This window comes from Siphateles boraxobius, unplaced genomic scaffold, assembly GCF_051911475.1.
Source record: "Siphateles boraxobius isolate OS27281-9 unplaced genomic scaffold, OSU_SipBor_1 68, whole genome shotgun sequence".
Classification (NCBI taxonomy): domain Eukaryota; kingdom Metazoa; phylum Chordata; class Actinopteri; order Cypriniformes; family Leuciscidae; genus Siphateles; species Siphateles boraxobius.
Window position 1 is genome coordinate 106,808 of NW_027509195.1, and position 13,193 is coordinate 120,000.

The 13,193-nt window shown below is 38.4% G+C and overlaps 1 protein-coding gene across 2 annotated transcripts in view; it reads left to right on the forward strand.

The window, feature by feature from the left end:
- The first annotated feature begins 4,922 nt into the window (after window positions 1-4,922).
- LOC143722563 (sodium- and chloride-dependent creatine transporter 1) overlaps window positions 4,923-13,193 on the forward strand; it is a 19,118-nt gene continuing 10,847 nt past the window's right edge. Inside the window, exons 1-5 of one of the 2 annotated variants that reach the window (XM_077213945.1) lie at window positions 4,948-5,378; window positions 5,653-5,752; window positions 5,905-6,174; window positions 11,871-12,002; window positions 12,206-12,485. In XM_077213945.1, coding sequence (XP_077070060.1) covers window positions 6,087-6,174; window positions 11,871-12,002; window positions 12,206-12,485 — 500 coding nt within the window. In that variant the 5' untranslated portion in view covers window positions 4,948-5,378; window positions 5,653-5,752; window positions 5,905-6,086. Of the gene's footprint in view, window positions 5,379-5,652; window positions 5,753-5,904; window positions 6,175-11,870; window positions 12,003-12,205; window positions 12,486-13,193 lie in introns of both variants that reach the window. The other variant, XM_077213944.1, reaches the window with a different exon arrangement.

Consider the following 13,193-nt stretch of genomic DNA (forward strand, 5'->3'; position numbering starts at 1 on the left):
TGGGTGGTGTTAATTGTTGTTAATTGGTTGTAAGAATTAAAGCATAAGTTCACTCAAAAATGAAAATTCTGTCATCATTTATTCACCCTCATGTAGTTCCAAACCCGTAAGAAATCTTCAGAACACAAATGAAGATATTTTTGATGAAATCTGAGAGATTTCTGTCCCTCCACTGACAGCTACGCAACTTCCACTTCGACGCTTCAAAAAGTTCATAAAGGGATCGTAAAATGTTTCCATATGAATCGAGCGGTTTAGTCAACATTTTTTCTGAAGAGACTCGATCGCTGTCTATGATGAACAGATTGAATTTAGACTTTTATCCAACATTCATAAAGTTGTGGTAAACAGAAGCTCAAGCATGTTCACTTAATGTGTAAGAACCAATGAGGTTCATTGCAGCTCGTTTGAGCTTCTGCAAGAACCAATGAGGTTCATTGCAGAAAATGCAGACTAAAGGCTTAATCCATATGGATAAGTTTTACGATCTTCTTTATGAGCTTTTTAAAGCATCGAAGTAGTTGCGTAGCTGTAAACGAAAGAACAGAAATCTCTCAGATTTCCTCAAAGATGTCTTGATTTGTGTTCTGAAGATGAACAAAAGTCTTACGGGTTTGCAATGACATGAGGGTGAGTAATTAATGAAAGAATTTTCTTTTTTGGGTTATCTAACCGTTTAAACCTCAACAGCTTTTACTGATACGCAAGTGCACGTTTTCCCCACAAGAGGGCATTATCTTCACTTACACTAACAAAGGTCTCTACTTGCATGTGCACAGCAGTTATAATGCCCGTGCAGCACTTGTAAGTCAGCAGTGTAGGGAGCATCACAGTCCAGGGCACAGTTTTATGGCAGGGCCCCTGTCTTACTGCAACAGTGGAGAAAGGTTTGCAACATTTCGATTGGATCTTGGTGGACTAGCTCAAACAAAGGTTAAAAAACCATCAGATAAGGATGTTAGGGCAGCTGGCTGACACTTCAAGCATGGGAAGGACGGGACTTCTCCTTGATCCACAGGCAGTTTCTGCCCTGCACCCATCATGTGACTAATCCCTAAGGTTTAAGCCAACCGCCACAAAAATTCTTTTTGGACTCAAGAGCTTTGGCTGAAACAAAGGGAGGCCGCAATGATCCGAAACTTATATAACTACAACACATCCATTTCATATTTAGAGAAATAAGTATTCTCAGTGACAGCTATTTGCTGGTCAACATCTCACACAAATTCATCTGTTAATGTACAAATGAATGCATGCATGGCAGTTTAGTCTTTTTCCATCTTGTTTGGAATATTGCCAGTGGTATTCTGGTGGTGGTTTGGAAAGTGAGAAATGCATTGGTAAAACTTTAAAAACACAGTATGTGTGCTTTAGATTATGCAAATGAGTTCCACAGGGGAAAGAAGGGTGTTCCCTCTGATGCTAGCAGCCAATCACAGCACTGGAATTCAGAAGCACCAAATTGCCCTCTCCTCCTCATTGGAAAAGGATAAATGTACCCTTCCAACAGACACACCTTCTCCAGATCCTCCAGAGAAACATTAACAGATACACCCATGTTCTGAGTCTCCCATCTGGTAAGATACAAGGTCTGAGCTTCCGGCCCGAAGACCGCAACAGATACTTTCCAGATACGGCGTCCTGAGTCTTCAGAGACGTTTCCAGAGACCTTGGCACTGTTGCATTTTATCAGTATATGATTTTCTAATTTACATTAGAGGTGATATAACTCAAGGGGTGGTGATGGCGCAGTGGATAAGACACATGCCTTTGGTGTGAGAGACCCGGGTTCGAATCCACTGTGGGACACCAATGTGTCCCTGAGCAAGACACTTAACCCCTAGTTGCTCCAGAGGCGTGCGACCTCTGAAATATAGCAATTGTAAATCGCGTTGGATAAAAGCGTCAGCTAAATGAATGAATGTAAATATAACTAATGCTAGTGAATAGTTAATTAATAATATTTCATTCATTTGTTGATGTATAAGGGTCTTCACCTTATTAGTTTCAGAGAAACAGCCATTTATCTTTCCATATGATAATGTATCTCTGCCATAGCCACAACCCACTACATCACTTGTATTTTATGCATCCTGTGCACTTTATTCATTTATCATTCATGGTATTGATTTATGTTGATTTACTCTTCTTTATCTTTTTTTTTTAAATAAAACTCGTTTTATTACACTTGTCTTGTATTAATATAATATAAGTGTCTTGAGATAATACAGAAGAGGCTCTACAAATTAACATTATCTCATGAATCCTTCAGATTGGTCAGATGACAAACTTTCTGAACATAAAAAAGGAGATTTTGAAGAATGTCAGCAACCAAACAGTTTATGGTTCCCATTGACTTCCATTATATATATATATTTCCCCATGCTATGGAAGACAATGGGGCCCATCAACTTTTTATTTGCTGACATTCTTCAAAATATCATCTTTTGTGTTCAACGGAAGAAAGAAACGGGTTTGGAACAACTTGAGGGTGAGTAAATGACAATTTTCCGTTTTGGGTTCACATGGCCAAAATTCACAATATTATATGGTGCCTATATAGACCAAATCCTTACATTTTTGGTGCCTAATTTTGGCATATATCACAATAGTAAGGGTTAATTGTAATAAGTTGACATTACATTTTATATAGTGGGTATAAAAAGTCAGACTCCTGTTAAAATGCCAGGTACAGGTTCTTGTGAAGTAAATAATGAGACAAAGATAAATCATGTCAAACGGAACAAACTGAAATCTTTGAGGGGAAAAAAAACACAATAACCTGGTTGCATAAGTGTGCACACCCTTAAACTAATACTTTGTTGAAGTCTCTGTCAGATTGCGAGGACATCTCCTGTGCACAGCCCTCTTCAGACCCCCCCACAGATGTTCAACTGGATTCAGGTCTGGGCTCTGGCTGGGCCAAAATGTTAATCTTCTTCTGCATGGTGAAGCCATGCTTTTGTGGTTTTGGGTCGTTGTCGTGCTGGAAGGTGAACTTCCTCTTCCTCTGCAGCTTTCTAATGGACGCCTGCAGGTTTTGTGCCAAAATTGCCTGGTATTTTAAACTGTTCATAATTCCCTCCACCCTGACTAATGCCCCGGTTCCAGCTGAAGAAAAACAGCCCCAAAGCATGATGCTGCCACCACCATACAGTTCTTGTCTCTTTTGTGCCATATTTTCTCAGCTTGATGATGACTGTCTTTACTGTGTTCCATGGCATATCTAATGCTTTTGTACCCTTCTTCTCACTGATATCTTTCAACAATGAGATCCCTCTGATGCTTTGGAAGCTCTCTGCGGACCATGCTTCTGCTCTGAGATGCAACTAAGAAAATGTCAGAAAAATCCTACTAGACCAGCTGACCTTTATTTGTGATTAGTCAGAGTCACTTTAAAAGATGGCAGGTGTGATGACTTCTATTTAACATGAGTTTGAATGTGATTGGTTAATTCTGAACACAGCCACATCCCCAGCTATAAGAGGGTGTGCACACTTACGCAACCCGGTCATTGTATGGTTTTTATTTTTAATTTTTCCCCCTCAAAGATTTGAGTTTGTTTTGCAAATGAATTGTTCACATTATAGGTCACATTAAAAGTGAAAAAAGTTTTGACATGATTTATCTTTGTCTCATTCTTTCACATCACAAGATCCTGGCATTTTAACAGGGGTGTGTAGACTTTTTATATCCACTATTTATATATATATATATATATATATATATATATATATATATATATATATATATATATATATATATATATATATATATATATATATATATATATATAATAAATGAGGTGTCCTGTCTTTTGAGTTTTAATGTTCCAAGTCGCAGTGATGTTTTAGATAGTTTGAAACTGAGGCACGATTATAGAAATGCACGTATGTGTCCTCAAGGGATTCTAACAGCAATTTGATAGTCATTTCATTTTAGAAACCTTATAGTTCCTGTTTGTACTGTAAGTGGGATATAGTTTATTGTCTGAAAGCTATGACACATGCCATATTCAAAAGAAAAATATTTTTCTTGTTTTCAGTGTGTGTGTGTGTAATATATATGTAGTCTTTCTTTAGTTTTATTTCTCCTGTACTTTTGCAGCTGAGGGAACTCGAGAGAACTGCATGTAAGCTCTTATTGGAAAAGATCCTTTAATACCCCTGGATCTTGCGGCTTAATACAGAGTCTATGGAATTTTGGGGCTTTTGGTGACTCACGAATAGTTTCTCACAGCTGTTTGGCTGTGCTTGTACTGTATGTATTATGCACTGTATGATATTTTCTACCCAGTGAGTAGCGTTGGCAAAAAACCTTTTATATCCACTTCAGTACAATGCAAACTACTTGGGTAAAGTGGGTCTAATGGGGGTTCTTAAGGTCCAAAGTGAACTCACTCTACAAACATGTAACTATTCTTTAAAAACAATGACATTTCGTCCAAATTCGAAGGCTTCATCGGACAAATATATTTATGCTAAAGTCCAAAGGCAATCAGTTAAACAAAAGGTTTAAGTCCTTTAAAAGTTCCTTTAACTAAACGACAAAGGTTTTAAGTTCCTTTAAGCAAACCACATTTATTCTTCCTTTTTCACCAGGTCCTCAAGCTAATAATCAACCCAGTGTACTCAAATATAACCAGCATTGATGACTTCATGAGTCTGTATATATTTTAGTCAGGCTAGCAGTTTATCTCTGCAATTCACAAGTCCAACACATCTTCTGACATTCCTCGTCAGCAGCAATGCATAGCTATGTACTCTTCTAAAGGACTGTATTCATACTAGTTTAGTTTGTGTCATTACATTAGGCTACGCGGAGTCTCTAGTCAGGTACGCGTTTGTGTGACTTCATCTGACATCAGCCAATCATAGACGACTGCACATCCGTCAGCCAATCACAGCGCCGCGTCGAGCGTTATAGCCGGGACGCTGCGAGCTGAGCGCTGACGCATCGAGCTGCAGTGTAAAATCCAACGAGACGGGCACCAACATCACACCTGCTTTCCCGTTATATTACTTCACCAAACCGGGAGATTCCCTAAGACTTACTATCATTCTCGTTTAACCGACATCCATGCGATTCTTCAGGCTGACCTTCAAGTGCTTTGTCGACTGCTTTTGAGACCCTCTTATTCCTCGCCTGCCTGCGACGCACGTCAATCATTGTAATTTGGAGATCAATCTTATCAACCTTCTGCTGAAGATCAATTTATTTAACCAACCAGACAGCACCCCCACTGAAAAGTATTGAACAACGCGAATTAATAATAAATAAACAAATAAAAACGTTAATAACGGTTATTAGTCGATTCTCGAGCGCGCGACGCTCCAGCTGTCCAGCGCTTGGTATGTCGCCAGAAGAGCATTTCTCCAGTAAGAATGACTTTATGTTTGTTTGTTTGTTTATATACATGTTTGATAATAACGAAAATACATTTTAGGGGCTGTGTTTTTGACATACAATATAGTCTATAAACTGATATCGAAAGGAATCAGAATGGTGTGTGGTGTAATGTATCTTTCCATTAGCAGTACTGTTGATGTGTCTGAACAGGATCCGGATGTGGTCTCTTCATGTTTTTTTTACCTGTATCAAGTGTCTCTCTTTCACTTTCTTCCTTACACATGCTCTCTCTCGAACACACAGTCCTTCAATCCGCTCCAATCTGGATTCAACTGCATCTCTGACATGCATTAAACTGCCATTGATGTCATAGGAGCACAGCAAACAATCAAACCCTCATGCTGTATGGGTGCATTTGCATTCAACTTTTATACACTGTATATATATATATATATATATATATATATATAGACTTCATATCAGCACAAATTCTGCTGTCATTAAAGCAAAAGAAGTTCATACATTGACAAATCCATGTTCATCTCTCTCTCTCAGATGATGGCGGCACATGTGAGGATGAGTCTCAGGAGGAAGCAGAAGTCGCCCGTCCTTTGGTGTCAGAGACTGAGGGGTTTAATATAGAGGTGACTGAGCCCAGTGTTTGCGTGGGTTTGGCGGATACAGGCGACCCCACCACAGAACTGGGGCATCCAGAGAGACAAACATGGAGCAGACAAATGGACTTCATCATGTCCTGTGTTGGATTTGCCGTTGGCCTTGGAAACGTCTGGAGGTTTCCTTACCTCTGTTATAAGAACGGAGGAGGTGAGATACTCACACATATAAACATATCTAAGTTGGCTCTAAAAGTCTTGAGACCACATTGAAAACTTGAGATTTTCATCGCTATACTTTATTATTAAAGTAACACCAGGTAACTTTTGCTCTCGGGTCCCCCTAAAGTTGGGAAACAGTATTGTCCTCTACTACTGTCGTAAACTCTGTCATCGTGCATTTGTTGACAACCATGATAGCCCTGAACACTGTAGGAGGAGGTCACATGCAGGTGTTCTGCTTGCGTCGCGTGTGAAATGTCTTCATCCCAGGTACAGTGGCATATATTTCAGCATGTCATATGAATATAATTTCATGGGTTTTATTTTTTTTCTAACGACAAATGATCGCGATGATCACGTTTACAAGCCAGTGTCATCATAGTAGCCTAGTCTATTGGTTACCGTTTTACCGAATCTATATGATACTTCAATGCAATGTTTGAGTGGTAGATAATAACCATATATCGTCAATATTATAATGTCAAGCTACCATAAAAAAATCTGCTAATTTTACAAATCAATTTGCATTATAGCTTGAGGCAAGACAAATAATCATTACCTGATTCATGAAGATAAATGGAGGATAAGATAGCTTCCGTAACATAGTCAGGCAGACAAAAAAACACCCCAGACTACGGGGTGTCATTGGTTGTTGTGTTAAATGTTACCCAGATACAATAGTGCTATTTTCTGATTGGCTAACAACACCAGACGAACAACACCAGAGGAGACGCGCTTGAATTCATGCCTGTTCCATAGTGAGAGCGGCGCGGCCAGAATTTTGGGCGCTGCGGCATATTAAATATATTACAAATAGTTTTTCAGCGTGAGAAATACAATGTGTGGCGGGAGAGCGTGACAAAAGACCGAAATGAGTGACTGTCTACCCGAAACCCGAAGTTTAAAAGTACGATTAAAAACGCTACAGACCCCGTCAGGCTATGGCAGACGTGTCATTCAACCTATTGTAAGTCGATGTACCATCACAAGAGACTTGGAAATATATTATTAAGGTTGAAAAGTTACCTGGTGTTACTTTAATGATCAGTCCACCCAGAGTAAAAAAAAAAAAAAAAGGAAACATCAAAAACCTTCTGCTGTTCTGTCTGTCATCCACACTCCTAACACTAATAGACTTAAATATCTGAAATGTAATGAAGTATCTGCCGGTAGAGATAAGTCAGAAGGTCAAAGCGCTGAGAAAAATAAACTGGTGCCCGACAGACAGGAAGAAAGAGGAAGGACAATGGCTGTCTAATGTTCATGACCTGAGTTTATCAACGGTTGAAGAAGTGGCACTCTGTTCTTTGTTCTTCTCTCCCTCTCTTGTAACATTAACAGATCTTCTGACGTATGAAGGTCGGTGATGGAGCCTACGCTGCTTAGAGTTATCAGCGTTTTTGTTCCCCGTTCACTTTCTGTTTTTCGTGCCAGCTGAAGCATGTTAATAAGGCAGTGTCATAAGATTCAGACGCCATCTCAAGAACAGTGTCAGTTGTGTCTATGGAGTTAATACTAAACCTCTGGATTCTTTATCTGTCAGTAAACAACATGATTTGCGAGGGAGACATAACCTATCTTAGTCTCTCTCTTTCTCTCTATTACATACACAAAGAGTACATTTTAAGAGTTTACTTAAAGGGATAGTACAGCCAAAAATGAAGATTTGGTCATCATATACTAAACATTTCATGTCATTCTAAACCTGAACACAAAAAAGGGACAACGTTTGTTTGTCCACAAAGTGAAAGTTAATGGGCTCTAGTGTTGTTTTGAATAATAATATCTTTTTAAGTGTTCCACAGATGAATGAAAGTCATACAGGTTTTGAATAGAATGACATTGAGTTAATGATGACAGAATTTTTATTTTTGGGTGATCTATCTTTGTAAGAACGAAGCTACAGACATTGTTACCCTTGTAAAAAGTGTGCTTAATTGTATTTAATGTGTATTTAGTGTACTTAAAATCGTTTTTATATAAACGGTACTTTCAGATTATATAATGTTAATGAAATAAAAATGCACTTAAGTGTACTTAAAGGAATAGATAAATTCTATCATCATTTACTGGGATCCATAAACTGTTTGGTTACCGACATTCTTCAAAATATCATCTTGTTTTGTTCAGCAGAAGACAGAAATTCATACGGGTTTGAAACAACTTGAGGGTGAGTAAATGACGACAGAGTTTTCATTTTTAAGTGAACTATTCCTTTAAAGAGAGTACACTGTCATGGTAATGTTTCTACACACTTTATTTTTAAGGTGTAGTTACACGTTACTATAGGTGTAGATACAACTTAATATTAATTTTTGACTCTTTGAGCACTTTAGAGCAGAATCGTAAACACCTCTGATTGCCCATTGTGTTCACGCGCTCATCTGATTGGCTACAATGATCAGAGCTTCAAAAACATGTTGTAAATAATATACATCAATGATGCTCTTCACAAAGCGCTTACACCTTCTTACAGACGGGAGCTTTTGAAAGCAGGCGTCTATCAGTCCTGCTTGTGCTTTCAAACACTCCCGCTCCTGTTTTTTAAAACACAAACCTTAAAAAGTGAACTTTTTTGAAAACTCAAATTACAAGCATCAAACCCTAACATGAACCTTATAGTAAGTACATCATGTTAAGTCATGTTAATTAGTACTTATTTGTGTAATTACACTGTAACAGTGTCACCTTAAATAAAGTGTAAACACACGCTTACGGTGAGTTCACACTCAGCAGGTTTGGTTTGATTAAAACTAGGTTTGGGGAAAATGTCATATTGTGATTATTGAGGTCAATATTGCGATTGCGATATAATAAACAAATGGTTTCATGAGTCAACTTGCTTGGTCCTAAAGCAAAATGCGCACACAGATTAGTGATCATTCTGAAATGTTTCTCAACTCAAACTAGCAACAACAACTAAATGATTGATAACACCTATAATGATCAATAAGCCATTGATGTCTGGATAAAAATGACCCCCCCCCCCCCCCCCCTCCATTTTAAACATTAATTATAGCCATCCAGCATTACAGTGATTCCGTCATTACAATTGAAAGCTATAAAAAAAAATTAAACATTTATTAGGCTTCAAAAAATATAACAGCTTTTAATTTAAGTAAACTTCTAACAATCCTCGCATAAACCCATAATAAAGGTCATATTTACCTTTGCCTTTCCTGTCTAACAGGTAGATATTGAATAAAGTTATCAAACAGTCTGTGCTGCATAAATTATAAATTATATATAGACTAATCCTAATCCTAAAAGTTCGTTAGTCAAGAGCAGTGAGTAATTTTCTGTGTTCCCTTTGTTCTGTGATTAACTTTACTGACAGAAAGCTTTATTGGCTGCTGTCCCTTTAAGAGCAGCCGCTGCTGACAGAGACGTGGATCTCACACGCGCCTCATTCTCTCACGACTCTTTACGTCCATCATAAGACTGCTCTTATGTTATGAAGATACTCGACAAAATGACATTTTGGCATAATTTGTGTGTGTTATTGTTCGTTCAAGCGCGAAAGAGAACTGTATTATGGCGCGCGGTCTGTGCATGCACATGATACTGGCGCCCATCTTTCTGTGAGTCACAGTCAGGACATTCAAAGGCCCGTCTTTATGTGAGTCACATTCAGGACATTCACAGACGGCGTGCTCTCTTTTGTCTTGTCGCGCATGAATGGTTTAAAGGCATTTGCACGAACAAGATTGGGATTATGTAACACTAGCCAAAGGATGACAAAAAGAGGCGATTTGTTTGAATGAAAATCGGTTTTCTCTTTAGCATCCGCCGACGCTCCCGTCTGGGCTCCCGTAGTTCCGAACGGGCTCAGCGCTTGCCATAGAGAGAGATACACAAACAACATGGCAAATGAACAAGACCGCAGCAGCAGAAGCACACCTGCCAAAACATTTACAAAGTGAATCCGCAAGGCTGCCAACTCTCACGAATTCACTGTGAGAGACACGCAATTGTCACTTTTTACACGCTCTCTCTCACGCCACACATCCATTTTCTTACGCAGAGAAAAATCACGAAGCAAAGAGGACACTGACCCCGACAGACAAGTCAGAGAAGGTTACTATTGATATTAAACAGATTCTCAGCTGTCAATTTAATTACAAAATTCGAACAATAAACACCGTTTTGGCACTTGTAAATGTGACGTGACAGATCACTGACAGATCTCAGTTCAAGCGGCATGTGAACCGATAATCTGTTACTCTTTACTATTCTACCAGTTAATGGTAAATCAACACGAATATAGCCAAGTAATTTGAAAGATACAGTTCAACTTACCGAAATGTAATAAAAATCGATCGATCGGATGTCACGTAAGTTACAATTACCTCAGGAAAGCCATTTTACCGGATGTTAGTTGATTGCTATAAAAAATTGCTATAGAGAGGAGTATTTTGCTAAATATGATAACTATTTTACATATTTATTATATTTTTACCTATATCATTAAAATATGATAACGTTGTTATTATATTATAACAGATGTTATTTTTAACCTTTGACAATAATACCAGTTGACAGGGCTCTGTATGTTTACAGAATTAGGTGAGATTTTTTTTTTGAGAACAATTTACATAACACAATAACGCATCTACTGTACCTAATATTTATCCAAATGAAACGATATTGAATCAAGATCTGAATCAAATCACAAGAATTGAATTGAAATTGTGGGGAAAAAAATTCTGTTTAGTTACCAAATGTTTTGACAACCACAATACACTTATTGTGATGCAAGTTTTTATTTTTTTACATTCCCCCAATCCCAATCCACCTATTTTATGTTATTTTTACGTTATGTTACATTTTCACTGTTTACAAAGGCAGGGCCTCCCATCTTGTCTTTTTGGCTTGTTGTTTCTGATTGCACTTTAACCCCAAGAGGGAAATCCAGATCATATCCCAGAAGGGAAAATCAAAACAAAATTAAGTTAAAACTTGTGTTGAACAATTTCTTTGTCATCTGCAGATCGATTTTAAATAGGGGCAAAAAAATCGATTTAAATTGTGAATCGGACATTTTGTGAAAAAAACGGGGATTTATTTTGTAGGCCATATCGCCCAGCCCTAGTCCAGACCAATAGAACCAAGAGAACTGAACTTTAAGGGTGTATTCACGCTTGTAGTTCTGTTCGCTCGGTTCGTTTGGTCCGGACCAAAAAATTAAACAACAAAAACATTTAGGTTCACATTCTTTTTAGGGTCACATCTTGTGACATCATGTCCTGTTTTTGGATTGTTTACATGTATTTGGTCCGTGTTGCGTTTATATTTCATTGGAAACTCATCTTTTCTGCGGTCTCGATCCCATTGTTTGGTGCGCACCAGGGTTCAGATGGCAGCGTTCACACTTATTCAAATGAACCGCACTAACAGAGCAATCGCACCAGGGTTCATTTTAACAAAACCTGCCAAGTGTGAACACATTCTTAGGGTGTTTTCACACTGCGCTCCTGGGTTCGATTGACGTCAGAGTGGAGTGTTGTGAAGTGTCTGAAAAGTTACATTCATTTCACACTAAAGTATATTCTTTTGAAGTGTATTATTTCTGCAATAAGTACTCTTTTATATATTAGAGGGTAGTCGTGCCCCTACTGTGTCATTTAAATGAAAAGATTTTCCTGGTTGCCTATTGAATATTTGTTTATTTCATGTGTGTTGCAGGTGTGTTTCTGATCCCCTACATTCTGATGGTGTTTTTTGGGGGTATTCCCGTGTTCTTCCTGGAGATCGCTCTGGGTCAGTTCATGAAACAGGGTGGGGTCGCCACATGGAACATCGCGCCTCTTTTTAAAGGTGGAGTATTATTAATAGCCAGATGTATTTGTACGCGCACCCCAACCTTTACAACAGCCACAAAGAGATCCATACCTGGTCTGCCAGCAATTGTCTTGAATTTTTAATGGTAAAAGCGAATATTGATCTGTCTGGGTTTTATTATTGTCCAGCATGAGACACAGCATGTATTAGAGAAGGGGGGATATCTTTCTTTCCTCCAGGTCTTGGTCTGGCATCAATGGTGATTGTGTTCTTCTGCAACACCTACTACATCATGGTTCTGGTATGGGGCCTGTACTTTCTTGCTCACTCCTTCACTTCTCCTCTGCCGTGGGCCACGTGTGGACATGAGTGGAACACCGTCAACTGTACCACCAACTTCAGCCGGGTGTGTTTCAATCAGTCACTGTCCCCTTCCCCTCTTAACGTCTCCTCCCTCAACCACAGTGCCGGCTGCCTGGAGCCCGCGGGTTTGAGATCGTCTGTTATGGAGTTCTGGGAGTAAGTGTCTTTTAAATGTTTTCAAATCTGATTTTGCCTTGGCACAGATTTGAGGAGACATTTGTCAAAGTGCTGTGCCATCAGATGAGCTGTTAAAGCTATAGTTCACACAAAAATTAAAATTCTGTCACCATTTACTCACCCTCAAGTTGTTCCAGAATTTGTATGAATGTCTTTCTTCTGCTGAACACAAAAGAAGATATTATGAAGAATGACGGTAACCAAACAGTTTATGGTCCACATTGACTTCTACAGTATGGAGAGAAAAAAAATACTAGGGAAGTCAATGGGATCCATCAACTGTTTGGTTACCGACATTCTTCATAATATCTTCTTTTGTGTTCAACAGAAGGAAGAAAGTCCTACATGTTGAGTAAATGATGATGACAACATCTGCATTATAAAAAACAAACTGATCCTGGAAACTGATTGGTCAATATAGCATTCCAGCTGTAGTAATAAAACAGATACTGTAAAAGTAATGATGCGAAACACCTGTTCACCTACTGTATATATCACGGCACTTAATTTGCATAATTATAGAGATACTCTTTTTTAAATATATGACAGAATTTGAATTGATTTTCAATAAAAACAAGATAAGATAATAATATTGGTTTATGTTGTGTATTAACCATTTGCAGATGCAACAAGGCTTTGCTATATTATCAACGGCTGTGCGCTCTTTAGCTGTGATAACATTTACAA